General features: G+C 34.6%; 1 protein-coding gene across 8 annotated transcripts in view; it reads right to left on the bottom strand.

Moving 5' to 3' along the window:
• Positions 1-13,318, bottom strand: part of ECT2 (epithelial cell transforming 2) — a 55,343-nt gene extending 42,025 nt beyond the window's left edge. For 2 of the 8 annotated variants that reach the window (XM_019734954.2, XM_074327991.1), the window contains exons 1-12: positions 13,175-13,309; positions 9,906-10,051; positions 9,147-9,226; positions 8,954-9,046; positions 6,778-6,960; positions 5,457-5,546; positions 4,611-4,718; positions 3,554-3,627; positions 2,704-2,834; positions 2,439-2,554; positions 2,277-2,339; positions 731-953 (exon numbers count right to left, since the gene is read on the bottom strand). In XM_019734954.2, coding sequence (XP_019590513.2) covers positions 731-953; positions 2,277-2,339; positions 2,439-2,554; positions 2,704-2,834; positions 3,554-3,627; positions 4,611-4,718; positions 5,457-5,546; positions 6,778-6,960; positions 8,954-9,046; positions 9,147-9,226; positions 9,906-10,035 — 1,291 coding nt within the window. In that variant the 5' untranslated portion in view covers positions 10,036-10,051; positions 13,175-13,309. Of the gene's footprint in view, positions 1-730; positions 954-2,276; positions 2,340-2,438; positions 2,555-2,703; positions 2,835-3,553; positions 3,628-4,610; positions 4,719-5,456; positions 5,547-6,777; positions 6,961-8,953; positions 9,047-9,146; positions 9,227-9,905; positions 10,052-13,174 lie in introns of all 8 variants that reach the window. The other 6 variants (XM_074328002.1, XM_074328007.1, XM_074328004.1 and 3 more) reach the window with 6 other exon arrangements.
• Between the last annotated feature and the right edge of the window lie 1,846 nt (positions 13,319-15,164).

Genomic DNA, 15,164 nt, shown 5'->3' with positions numbered 1-15,164 from the left:
TGCATCAAAACTGTCATTCTCCCCAGCGAGAACAATTTCATGTAGTAGGACTGAAGTTCAATTGGAATGGGTTGATAAGACAATGAAAAGGAAATGAGATGATGAATCAAGGTAATTCTTTGAAAAATACTCATGAGAAAGGGAAGAGAGAAATGGGATAACAAGTGGAGTATTATGAGGTCAAGGGAAGGTTTTGATTATTTCTTAAATCTAGAAAACACAACATATTTGAGTGCAGACTAAACAACAAAAAAATAGAGGGAAAAATTGATGATCAACAGAGTAAGAGTTCATTGTAGAAGTCTTCCTGTATCAGTTGAGAACAAAGTGAACTCACCCTCCTCTGACTTCATTGTACCTATTTTCTCCACAATTCATGTGACATCTGTGATTTTGTTTAGCTAGTGCTAAGAATTTCCTCTTTGAAGGGCTCCATCACCTTCTAACTAGCTGTGTGACCCTAAACAAGTTACTTCTTTAACCTCAGTCTAATCATCTGTAAAATAAGAGAAATAAAATCTATCTTATAAATATACAAAATATCAAAAGCACTTAGTCTATAGAAAGCAATTATTAAATGGAAGCATTTGCATGTGCCTTTACTCCTCAGCTAGAACAAAAGTAAAAGTACAGCCTTTCATATTCACTACAGTACAGATTTATCTATATATTCTAATAATCATTCCATTCCACTAAATTTTAAAGATCAATTTTTAAAAATGTGAATTACCTCCATAGTTAACGCTAGACTCTGGTGTATTGGAGATATCTAGGAGAGACCCTATAGAAAGGGAATGTTCAGCTGATGGGCGCTTACGGGGAGGAAAAGGTGACAGGTCTGTCTCTCTTGAAAGCTGAGCAAGTGTCTCTTTTAAACGACGTCTTTTGCGATTGCTGTTTGGAGTACTCAGAGAAAGCAGTGACACTGATTTCTTGAGCTCAGGTGTATTAGCCTGCAATCAAAAGCACAAAAGCTCAGTTTTCCTTCCATGGTGAGACAGGAACAAAAGAAAAATGTTTATGAGTCTGACAAACTCTGGATTTTGCACAACAATTTTACAACTATATATTCTGCCAGGTAATTCAGAAGCTTCATAAAACATAATAGTCGAGAGACCACTGTAATTGTCTAACCCTTAGCACCTCATTCTTTTTCTTCATGGCACCATCACCATTACATATTCACCTGTAAGCGTGTTTACTGTCTATTCCCCCATTAGGCCATAAACTCCAGAAAGGTAGGAACCATTCACATTTTGTTCACTGTATCCCTACCGTTTAACACAGTGCTAGATATAGTGTTCTCCAGTATTTATAAATAACACTTGATTTTAAGAGCTCTCTCTCAAAATCTAAAGCATATTTTTTAACCTTTACATTAAGAACCAGAAGAGTCTGAAGAGAATACAGTACCTGTTTGAATTTTATAGAAACACAATAAATCCGTACCTCATCTTCAATATTCTATTCCAAATGATTAAATCCCAAACTGAAGTAAATCTTCCGTTAAAGCCTGCATTTATAGCTTTATGCCACATTTGGGTAAATAATACCACTCTTCACCAAGATCCAGCACAAAGGCTCGATTTTCCTTGCCTATATTCTACGGCTACAGTCATTTTTGTAATGACATCTCTCCCCTTAATACTCAGTGGCTCTCAATTCTTATAGGATAAAATTCAAACTTCTTGATTCTGCCCACCTAGTAAGCTTTATCTGTTGGCCTTCTTTCTTTCCCACACTTTTCTAAAGCCATACTAAACAACCTGCTATTTTAATGTAATTTCAAGCTTTTATACCCTCTTCCACCTGCTGTCTAAGTCGAACGTCCTTACTAGATTAGCCTAGTAAACTGGCTAAATATTCATGTGCTCTTTTCAATCCGGCCTAAGTCTCTTAGAGTGAGGTTAGTCAGAACATATTACTCAATTACAATATATGTCATGCTGCACTGTAACTGTCTGCATATTTATCCTTCGTTTAAAGTTCTAAGTTTCTAAGACAGGGATGTTATTGTTCATAACGGTATCACCAAGTATTAGCACAGAATGACATGTGAGATTAAAACAATATCCATTATACTGAATTGTTTCACTTAAATCTATAATAGACTGCTCAATATCCAATTGTTTAGTTATTCTCAAACTCCAAAACATGATGTAAAAAAAGATGATCTACATGCTAACTGTACCATACTCCTTTTTAATAGAAAAGTGTCATCTTTATATAACCAAATTCACAGAACAAATGACTAAGGTACAAAAAAAAAAGCATACCTTTTCATACAAATACATAGTTTCTCCAGCTCGGGCATCCATTTGAATGCTTCCCCAGAACCACTATGTGAGAGAAAAGAACATTCTAATTAAGAATTCACGTTACCAGAAAAGCTATTAGCAGTATTTTTAGAAAACCAATCTTATTCTAGAATTACTTGCCTCTTGCTTGACAACATAAAGTTTCTTTGAAGGTTCAAACGGAAGTTCTTTTACTGTATTCTCTTCAACTATAAGGTGAGTGCATCTTTCATCTCCAACAGGTAAATAGCTACCTCCTAGAGAGGAATGTATACAAGACAAGCATGAATAAGGCAAACTACTTATCTCCAAACCAAAATTTTTAAAGAAGCATATTCACCAGGAAGTGACAGGGCAGAAATGCAGAATTAAATATATGTAACTTATAAATTATGCTAAATTCTACCTTGCATTTCAGTCATTTCTTCCATATTGGTTTTCTCTTCATCTGAAAATCCCAGGAAACTTAAAATGCAATCTTGAAAAGGAGGAACTTTAAATTCATTTCTAAAGTCATCAACTGATGCACAGAAATCCCTAAAAACAAAATGTATTTTTCTAAAACCAGTTTAATGACAATTCAATAAATTAGGTATAATTTATAAATCTAAAGGAATTCTCAAGTTTTTAACATAATCCACTTATTGAAAATATTTTACATCTGGCCCTGAAATGCTCACAAAAGCTTCAGTTCAAAAATAAAACTGATGTGCCCTCAGTCATCCTGAAGTAACTTCTAACAAAATTTTATCACAGGTAGTAATGTTTACAAGATTCAAATCCCTGCTCTGTACATGAAATTGTATATATATATTCCAGGGGTTCTATAGCTTCATGACACCTTAAGTAATGAAGAAGCACAATAGCAAGGAATTATGAAGTTGGAAAGCTTAAGAAGATTATGAATTGCAAACACCACTTAAAATGCAACCAAACATAAAATAAGACAAAATATAATACAATCCAAACATCCAGATGCACTAAGCTATTACCTAATAATTTCAGAAGGTTTATTATCATCAAAATTATTTCACAAGGTAAAATCCAAGGATACCACAGATATCTTTCAATTTTCAATTTTTGATCATTTTTTTTATAACTCTGCTCTTCCTAGTCTTTATTTCCTAAGCTACCCAAAGACTGAACTCATTTTTTCTATACTATCTATGAAGTTAGGGTTTGGGGCACATGAGTTTAACTTTATAACATAATATGTTTAACTCACATAATGAACTACTGAATTTCTAAACACTTACAGTTCATTTCGCCTTTCCCAAGCTTTATAAATCCATTCTGGCTTCATAATTGGAGTACCCAGGCTCACAGCAATCTATAAATATAAATATTAACTACGATTAACTTTTACTTTAAATAACTACATTTGTGGAAGTTCTAAGCAATTATATACCTACTTCTTGGCACAGTTTTAGATCATTGTTCATCTGCTTTATAACAAAATATAATGAAAAATTACCAAAAAATAAAAAATAAATCTGTCTTTTCAATCACAGAACTTAGTTTAAAATAACTTTAAAACACATTCCATGATGTGTTTAAAATAACTTTAAAACACATTCCAAACCCTTTCCTTATTCTATTTTAAATAAATATATTTCTGAGGTTAAGTTCATCTTTATCATAGTTCTATTTCTCCTTTCTTTATGTTTACTGCCTTGGAAGAACTGACCCCCAAGACAGCACTACAGAAGAAAACATCTGATTAACTAAAAACTTCAATATGAATTAGAAAGTATACCTCCCAGGAATTCAATATTACATGCAAATTACCATTTGCTACATAAACACACTGATGGAGAGTGGGAACAAAATGATAAACTCCTCCTAAGATATATATTTAAGTACAATCTTAAACTAAGATTTTAATCTTAATAAAAGTACATTATCCTGTTCTTTTATAATTTCACCAGTTAAATCTTAGAACTGTTTTATAAGAACTACTACTTAGACGGGAGTTAAGTATCTGCTATCATCACTTCCGGATCCTCACTGACCAATGTTCATAGTAACCTTTGCTAATATTATTCATCTGCCTGAAATGTTATCTATTACTAACCTCCTCATCATTACCTAGTACCTCCTTATCTACTACCAATCCTACTCATCATGTAAGACCTAACTTACGTTCCATTGCCTCCTTAAAACATGAGACCACGCTCCTGATTTAAAATGTTTACTAAATGTACAAAAATTAAATTTGTGATCTTCAATAAATTGTGAAACAGAAGAGTGTTATTAAATCCATTCCCAAGTGCTACTATATTGAAATACACAAAAATACCCAAGTTTACATACCCTAAATTTTTCTCCTTGTGTACAATTTGCCACCAAATGTGTAACTTTTGAATTAAAGTATTTTCGAACAACTCCACCCATGTGATGGACCAATGTCACCAATCTGACCTCAAAAGAAAAATTAAGCAACACTGAATTTATGATGAATTTAAACAAAATTTTAAACAATGTTTGTAATTCATTCAGCATTTATTTAATACTCTATTTATAAGGTACATACAGGGATTTCTATAAAGATATAAATTTTATGTCAAAAAAATTAAAGATTCATTTTACTTTATTGGTACATACAAAATTATACAGTGATAAGCTAGTAACGATTACCACATAAAATTAAGTTAATTAAACTGGCTTTCACACAGCCTAAACATATTAGTATTTTTAAACACCAGGTTACATCACATCAAGATTCTTCCCACAAAATTAGAGTAATAGTCCATTAGTTCCAACATAAGAAATTTTATGAATCAAAGAAATAAGTTTCTATAGATTCTCTAGGACAACGAGAATACTTTAATAAAACTGTATTTGTATAACAAAAAATTGCAATGTGTAAACAAAAACTTCAAATAATGTAACTGATATGATACTTAATGAAAAGACAATTTAAACAGATCAGACAATTAAGTTTTTCTGTAAATTCACATGCCAGCCAATCTAAACAAAATATTTCTTTACAAGGCTCTTCAGAATGTTTCGTCACAAAATTTAAAACCTGGTAGAGTCACAGTAATTTCTCCTTCAAAATTTTAAAAGACCATGATACAACTACCAAAAAAGAATGCCAATTTAAATTTATTTTGCTGGAAAAAATATCCTTTGGAGAGAATGTTTTAAAATACTTACTAGTTCTTCTTTCTTCCTGAATCCAGTAAAGCACAGTACTAGATTCACCATGCTTGTACAATAGAGTGGACGACATGAAAATGGCAAAGGCTGAAGAATACAACAATTAAAATCTGTGAGCTTTCTTTATAGTAGAGAATAGAATACATCTTTCTCAAGCTAAATATATTTCTCCTCTTGCCAATCAACTTTCGCAATCCAAAGATTTACTTGCATTTTTAAATATGCAACAAAAAAATATCAAAACAGATTGCAAGTTTCACAATAAAAAAATTTCCCATGATTCCGAATTATATTTGACACATATAATCTTAACATGCTTTATGACTGCCAAGTTAAACATAAATATTTATATTCAAACCTTTAGTTTCAAATGTACTTTGATACATATGAAGCATTATCTATCTATAGGAAACATTTTAGACTCCATACACTATTGTAAATGCTTCCAATTAAATTTAGAGTAAGTCGGAAATTTTGTAATAAATACAAGGCATATAATAGATATTTGAACCAATTTTTGAGCTAAGAAAATGGAGGTAATCAGTAAATAATCTAAACAATGGTTTCATATATATACACATATATATCAGAAAGAAAGAATGATTTTTTAAAATATAGCTTATAGCTATTTAATTACCACTATTAAGCAAGAAGTTTCTTTCATAATTTTGGTCTTTAAAATTTTTATTTGATTTTTAAAAGCAACATTTCTGAATCAAAACAAAATTAAGGATTATCATGTGCTTATTACTAGTATCTGTAACAAAAGCAGCACAATGACCTAAGCAATTTTAAGTTAATAAGGCAAGCTAAAGAATAGCAAAACATAACAATAAAACCAAAGAATAGGGACTACTACAATTCTTATATTGAAATGCTATTTAAGTACACAAAGCTGAATTTCCCTTATTTTAAATTATGCAGTAACGGATTAAAATGGAAATGTGAAATCTGTTCTATGTGGAGGAAAATAGAAGTTTATGTAGGTATATGCATTTATGGAACCCAAATTTAAGCAAATTATTTTTTCTGAAGACACTACAGATATTAAGACATTCTCTCTCTTGCTCTCTCTCAACACACACACACACACACACACACACAGTTTTTATTATTTAACTTTCAAAAGTCTTAGATTTTTCAATACTGAAAACTATAACAGAAAGAATATAGGACTATATTAGCATGGGCACTACAATTCCTATTCTAAACATTTCATACTCTCAACAACTAATGGGATTTTTCTGCGTATGAACATTTACAAAATTCATTAATAAAAACTTAACCTTGTAAAGTCCTAATAAATGTATATTCTCACCTCTCTTTTTTGTGCACAGCTTAATACAACTGGTGGTCCAATGACTCTACAATCAGTCTTGTATAACTCATTCAAGACAGGATCCTGGAAGTCCATGACTATGAATACATTTTCAAATTCTGGAGTATATAAACTTTCAAATTCTTCCAGTGATTCCATCTTCACAAAGGGCACTTTAATTTCCTTGTTTTTTTCATGTAGTTAGTAGAAATAAAATTTACATATTAAAAAATTAATTCATGTAACTATCTCAATAAGACCTAAAAATCAATTCAACATCAACATTTTTATATTTATAGAAAACTTTAGTTTTAAATCATACAATAATGAGCATTATACTTAATAGTAGTGAACAGCCATATTTCTTTACTTGCTTATTTGTATTTTTATGTATAAATATCTCCATCTACATTAGGATCTTAAATTTTGAGGATTAATATTAGAAAGGCACACATTTCTGATTCAGTAGTCATTATAAATCAGCTAGTATGTATATAAAATAAAAATGAATTTAAGTACACACATTTTAATAGTAGGATGAATCTGAAAGATACCCACTATTAGAGCTTTTTATTCTGACCAAGAAAATGATACCACATAGTTCTTACACAAATTGTCTTCATGAAAATAGAAAAAATACTATGCAGTACTTAATATCTACAAAAAGGCTGTAGATAAACTTAATTATTACAGCATACATAAGAGAAATAAGAAAAAGATATGAAATATGTAGGCAGTTGCAGCATGGAAAACAGGATATAGAAAGGCAAGTTATTATTTACCACTTTATACTGTACATCTATGAAAAAGAATGAAGATATTTAAGTACCTATATAACTCCTGTGAGGAAAAAAGAGAACCATTTAAAAGAAAACTCTAAACAACATGGATGGACCTAGAGGGTATTATGTTAAGTGAAATAAGTCAGACAGAAAAAGTCAAATACCGTAAGATCTCACTTTTATGTGGACTCTAAAGAACAGAAAAAAACAAGCAAAACAGAAACCAATTCACAGATACAGAGAACAAACTGATGGCTGCCAGAGGGAAGGGGAGTTGAAGGGCTGGGTGAAAAGGGCAAACGAATTAAGAAGTACAAACTGGCAGGTACAAAGCAGTACAGCATAGGGAATATAGTCAATAATATTGTAATACCTACTTATAGTGCCAGGTGGGTACTAGACTAATGGGGTGATCACTCTGTATGTTATATAAATGTATAACACACCGGAAACTAACATCAAATAATACTATCAACTGTAATTGAAAAAAATTAAGTAAAAGGGTGGTCCACATAAAACAGGAAAAAAAAAGAAAATTCTGAATGGGTCAATAAATTATTTGGGTTTTATTTGCTAGGTTAATGTGACAGGCTGAATTACGTACCCCCAAAATTTATGTTGAAGCCCTAATCCCCTCTACCTTAGAATGTGACTGTATTTGGAGATAGAGCCTTTCAGGAGGTAATTAAGGTTAAATGAAGTCACATGGTTCGGCTCTAATCCAATAACATCTAACCTTATAGAAGAGAAAATTTAGACACACAAAAGAGATACCAGGAACATGTATGCACTTAAGAAAGGTCATGTAAAGGCATAGCAAGAAAGCAGCAGGCACCTGCAAGCCAAGGAGAAAGGCCTCAAGGGAAATCCCACCTTCCGATACCTTGATCTTGGACTTCTAGCCCCAGGAACTGTGAGAAAACACATTTCTGTTGTTTTAGCCACTGACTATGGGATTTTGTTATGGCAGCCCTCACAAACTATGACAGCTGGTATAGAGAATTAGACACATTTCATGTGCAAAGGCAAATTCCCTGATGACTGTCAATTATTATGATTTACAGTTTTGGAAATAAAGCAAGAATTTAGAATAAATCTAAAGTTAATGAGAAAAAAGAAGAAAGTGAGTTTTAAGAAAAATATCGGATTTTTGGAAATACATGATATGTCATTTAAATTTAACATAGCCAAATTACTTTAAAGGATTTCATTTTTTGCAATATATGCTATAATTTGGGGTTTCAGAAACACCCACATTTTAAAAATAAATTGTTTCTATTCATCTATATCCAACATACACTTTGTGCCTAATTTCGGTCCAGTCACCATAGGTGGAATAAGAACACAATCAAGAGAAGTGCAGCATGCCACATGCAATGAAATACTTGACCTACCATATTAACAACACTTTTTATTAACTTTTCATCCGATTTTCCAGGACAACTTTCTTTTATCTTTATAACAGGGACATCCATTATTTTAATAGTCTGTGGAAAAGAGACTTAAGTATGAGATTAAGAAAACTATAAAATTATTTACACACTGATGGAAGAAAAATAGCCTTTTAAAAAAACTAAAACTTAATACCTTTAAGGCTTTTATAAGTTCTTCTTGTTTTCCAGCTTCTTGAACCAATATCACTCTTGTTTCTTTCTGAGGCATTTCTTCTATTAAAATTAAAAAGGTTTCAATATGTTTATCAGGAATTAACATCAAAATCAGTAGTTCCTGGGGGGTGGGGGGTGCGAGATGAGGGTAAGGGGGATCAAACATATGGTGATGGAAGGAGAACTGACTCTGGGTGGTGAACACACAATGGGATTTATAGATGATGTAATACAGAATTATATACCTGAAATCTATGTAATTTTACTAACAATTGTCACCCCAATAAATTAAAAAAAAAAAAAAATTCGGTAGTTCCTAAACCCTTTTTAGGCTATAATCTGGTATGTTTTCCACCTGTAAAATCATAACGTTCTGTAAAATTGATTAAATCCCAGTTAATTTTTTAAAATGTAGCCACATATTTTAGAGGAAGAGGAAACATATTGTAACAGCGTATACAAACATCAGTACTCCCTTAACTAAAGAAAGCATTCATTACCCGGCAGCGTCATCCTCTTCAATAGTGCATGCAACTTTAGTAAAGATCAGTATGTAGAGGGGTAAGAGGAAAGAAGTATCTCTTCCTCTAACCAATCATAACTGAATAGTCTAGCTAACAACAAATATTTACTGAATACCTGTACTCCAGCTTAACAGTATTACAGTCAAATCATAAGAAAGTCGCTAGTCAGTAAGTTTAGGATCAAAATAGTTATTTGGTGTTTTAAGCAGATTTACCTTCAACAAATGAAGTAGGTCCAATACATAAGTTTTCCTTAGATGTTTCCATAAATTTAGAATCAAAAATAGAAGAGTCTGCCAAGCTTGTCCTCCCAGTAGTGGATGTTATTTCACTGTTGTCAGCCATTGTTCACCTAAACTGGCTGAAAAAAAAACAAAATTTGAATTAAAACACATGAAATTAACATGAACATTGAGCAAAACCAAATATTAGAGGCTCTACTTTTATACTAGAATTTATAAAAAGCATCATTACCCATTTTTTTTTAATACTGAACCAAAGAAAGTCGGTCAACTTCTCTGAATAAAATAAAGATACTAATACCTGACTCATAGGAATATAGTAAAAATAACAATGTATCAAAATTTGTAACATTACTTGACATAATGAACACTCAAAAGGTACTCATAAATATTATTCCACTTCCCTCCTTCCCTATACCTCTGCCCTCAACCAACCTACTTATCTTCTATATTCATTTATGTACCACTATCACCCCCCAAATAATCAGTCAAAAACTGGATCCATCCTTACTCTTTCCTCTACTACCTCCTCCAAATTCCTATCAATCCTATTCGATCTCCTCCAAATTCCTATCAATCCCACCTCAAATATCTGTGGGATCTGGCTCTTTTCTCTCTAATGCCACAGTGGACACCTGGTCAAATAGAACAGCTTCAAACAACTTGATCACGTTTCTTCAGAGGTCACTTTCCCTATGGTGTTCAGGGGTATGCTCCTAAAAACAATGTGACCATATCACTTCCCTGCTTAGAACTTCCAGAAGCAATCTTCCCTACATGAGAGAGTCCAAATTCACCATCCAATATGCAGTTTGGTCCTAGCCTAGCGGCATAGGTTATTCAGCCTCATGTCCCATAATTCCCCCAGTCCACATGTGCTATATTGCTCCAGCCCCAATATATTTCTTAGCATTTTTCAAACACAGATCAATCACAATTTACTCCACACCTACCTGCATTTAATTATCCACCTATCACATCTTTCAACTACCACACCACCACTCTTGACTCACCCTCTGTGGATTTCTCTGAACTGCTCATGTATTAGGTTGGTGCAAAAGTAATTGCAGTTTAAAAGGTTGAATTGCAAAAACCGCAATTACTTTTGCACCAACCTAATATAATTGGACTGCTCCCTTATCTCTATTTTCATATTACTTTACAAATGTCTCACCCTCTAAAAGAATTAACAAGACAATTATGCACGGGTTAGTGCCAGTATGTTGGGGTTTTGTAGATTTCCAGGGTTTAAGAGTTGAAAAGTTTGGCAAGCAGGGGAAAAAGAAAAAGTTGAACAGATTTTCATCAATTTAATCTGGGGTCTTTATTATCTTGTAAGTTTCCAGACTATTATCTGGAGGTACATGTCTGATCTAATTTACCCTTTCCTACTTTTTCAGATTAATAAAATATACAAATATCTTCTACCAGATTCTTAGCAAAGTAAGTTTAAGTAAAGTGTATGCTGTGGAGAAACAGTAAAGTATCATTAGCATCATTTCTGGACGGGGACACTAAGTAGTGTGAAGATGTGCACACTAGTAGTAACAACAGACCTAAGCACAATTATTAGGTGCACACTTCAAAGTCAGGCAACTCAGCTTACTGTCTCAGTCTGCACTTAATAGGTTAAGCTTCAGTTTCCACAACAGTGAAAAAGACAATAGAACTCAAACCCAGCTGTGATGAAAACTAAAGAGATGATGTCCTATATGTGTGACAATTATTATTTCTCATATAATAGTCACAATGTGGATGTACCTTATGTTCTTACCAAACATCCATGTCAATTATTCTATGGCTGTCCAAAGGAAAGCTCCAATAGTTGTTAATAAGAGTATTTAGAATCCATGATAAATGCTATGCAATCCTTATGTTTTTGTTTCTTAAGTCGCTAACACTTAATTGCTTCCAGTGAACAAGAAAAGGCTCTAAAAAAGGCTTTCATTCAAAGTCCCCTTAAAAGATGTTTTAAAAAAGTCAAGAGATGAACTAACCTGCTTTAAGGAATGGAGGGAGATTTTGGTCCAAAACACCGTAAGTTTACATTTTTCTCCTATGTCTCTTCTTAAAGAGCATCAAAACACGTGATTAAAAATTAAAATTGTCTCTGGTGATATTGTATATGATCAATTTATTGCCAAAACAGCTTTAAAATTTAGAGGAAAAAAGTGGTCCATAATATATGGATGACATGATATGTAACAGTCTGGATACAAACTGAAATACACTAATTCTTTCCTATTCATGGATCTGTAAGCTTTTAAAATAAACACAATAGGATCAGTGTTCATAAACCTATACAGCTTATTTCTCATCCAATAATATACGCAAGGAGCATCTGACTAAACATACTAACTATAACACATGCCTCTTTTCATCACAAAGATAAAATTTGTCATTTATACTAATATTCACTTTTTGTTTCCTTTTACTTGTATTTTTAGGGAATCATCTTTCAGGGTGGAGGAGCTAAATGCAATACTGGATATGCTGGTGGTGTTACTGACAATAACATTTTTAACATTATATAACATTGTGATCAAAACTAACATTTATTTAACCCTTAATATGCGGCAGACATCGTCCTAAACCTTTTGCTTGTATTTAATCTCTGCAACAATCCTAAAAGGTAGGTACTATTATTATCTCCATCTGATAAAGAGACCTAGGACGGAGATCTTAAGTACCTTCCCCCAAGTCACACGGTTAGTGGTAAAACCGGGATTCAAATCCCGGCTGGTTCCAGAGGCTGCGCTTTTAACCACTAAGCCATCCGTATCTGCACGGAAGAGGATGGAGCGGGGGCGGGGGGGCGGAATCACCAGGCGTTTTGTGTAAAAACTGAGAAGACGCCAAGATGAATCCTGGAGTGAAACCACTGACCACTCTGAGATAAGCCCACAAAGGGTGCAGCTGCCGGCCCTCAGAGCCGCAGAGGCCAGTGCGGCTCGCCACGACCCCCTTCCCATCTCCCTCCCTTCACCCACAGACTATTCGGGGAAAAAAATACCAAAACAGGTGAGCAGTGAAGACGCGCAGCAACCTGGTGGACTGCGGGCTCCCACTTGGCGACACCGCCCAGTGGTTGGGAGTGCGGTGGGGGAGTTCCCGGAGCCGGAAAGCTGGGGACGGGGAGCCCCGGAATTCGCGGTCACCGGGGCGGGGCTGTCGGACAGGAGCAAAGGAACCCACCGCTCCCGGGACGCCGGCCCACTCCCACCTCCCCAATCCATACTCACGGAGTCCTCACCACTCTCAAAACACGCCCTGGAACTGCCACTTCTTCAAACACCGATTTCTCTCACAGTTACCAACATTCCTCGCCGGCGGCAGCCACAGCCAATTCAAAAAGGGAGCCTGTCTCTCTAAAAGCCATGCCGATTGGCGCGTGATGTCAACCTCCTTCCCATAGGCTGGAGTCTCCAGGGGGCGGTGATTAGTCGCTGCTTTCGCCCGCAGGCGCCAACCGATTGGTTGTGCGTGTGTTTCAAATAAACCCAACGGCTCGGACGTCGGAACGTCAGGAGTTTGTGGAGAAGCGCCCGGATGTAACCTGAGGGTGGCGGTGGTGGAGCCTCCGTTTCACCTGTAGGAGTAGTGGTGTCAGTGGCTACCGCTTTGTTTACTCCGTAAACATCCCTTTTCCTAGGGGAGGTTTGAGTGGCTTGCCCTCCCCCCCAGCTGTTTTTTTTTAAGCGCCACCAAATCCTTTCAACGTAATCTGTTCCTCCTTAGGTGAATTTCCCCCCACTCGTTGCTGTAAACTGTAAAATTTTTCTGCCTGTATGCTTTCTGCTTTAGGAACAGAGTTAAAGTTAAACTCTGTTTAGGAACAGAGTTAAAGGTGTTGGCAAAGCAGGGCCAAGGACAGGAGAACGCGGGGGCTGTCCAGATGGACTTGAAATCAGCAGCCCGCTTATTTAAATCCTAATGTACGGAAAGCACTATAGTCTAGGGAACTTCATGAATGAGTAAAACAAATTCTTAGTATTTCTCGAACTTTTAAAAATATATATATATACATATATACATACGTATATATACATATAGGTATGTGTGTGTGTGTGTGTGTATGTATATATATATATATATATATATATATATATATATATATATATATATAAAAGCTTGCATGTGAACAAATATAAAAATAAGTCAGATTCTAGAATCCCCTGCAGCCAAAGTAAATTGCTTCTTGGTCTTCCCCCTCCCCTCACCGCGAGATTTTTTTACTTTCCTCTAAAGTCTAGCCAAGAATTTATCGTTTTTCCTGTAATAACGGTTGCTATTATGAAAACAATCTTACTTTCTTCATTCTCTAAATATAATACCCTGTATAGCACAATCTCTTAAGAAAACTACGCCTCTCCCAGGTGGGTTTTGCATAGTTCCCACCTAATCACTGATTTAAAAGAAGGAAGAAAGGGGAATCGTTGCCATAAATCCCAATAAGAGGAGGAAAACTTGTACTTTAAGATGGAACACTTCCAAACACTCAAACAGGTCTTGGGGATTTACAATTTTTTTCTGATTTGTACTGGCCACCTTACAATGCCTGAAAAGTTTGTAATGCAGTGCACAAAATGGGTGAAGCAGTCTGGTAATTATTGATTTCCCTGTTTATAATTAAATATTTGCCGTCTGCCTGCCCTTCATTATAATGCTGTGATAACTGTTAGGGCAAAAGAAAAGAAAAGCAGTAATTGAAATTTCACGGTGGAATGTGCTTGCATACTTAAACTAGGGTGTGCCCAGCATTCCAAAAATTCTCATCATTGAAAATACGTTAAGCTAGTGAGGAGAACAGCCTATTTCCTCTGTGCACTGCTCCCTTTTAAACAGGCTTTGCACTCAAATCTAAGGACTGACTATATTGTACTGCACAAATTATACGCTAGCCTAACAAAAGCTATACTTGATTCCTTTAAAGGGATATATTGCAGTTTAATTGGCAAATAAACAGGCAATACAATCTTGTAACATTTCCTAGCCATGTAACCTCAAGCAAGTTATTGAACCTTTCGTGCCTCAGTTTGTCCTCTTATAAAAGAACATGATAGTATGTACCTACCTCATAGGATTGTTGTCAGGATTTTAGAGTTAGTGTATTAAGAAAAACATATTCTGGGGGCAGCCAGTTGTCTCAGTTGGTTACAGTGCAATGCTTGTAACACCAATGTCACGGGTTCCGTTCCCACATGGGCCAGTGAGCTGTGCCCTCCACAACTA

The sequence above is a fragment of the Rhinolophus sinicus genome, linkage group LG01 (assembly GCF_036562045.2).
Source record: "Rhinolophus sinicus isolate RSC01 linkage group LG01, ASM3656204v1, whole genome shotgun sequence".
NCBI lineage: Eukaryota > Metazoa > Chordata > Mammalia > Chiroptera > Rhinolophidae > Rhinolophus > Rhinolophus sinicus.
The sequence above is the reverse complement of the archived record's forward strand: the minus strand, read 5'-3'. Positions and strand labels throughout refer to the sequence as shown.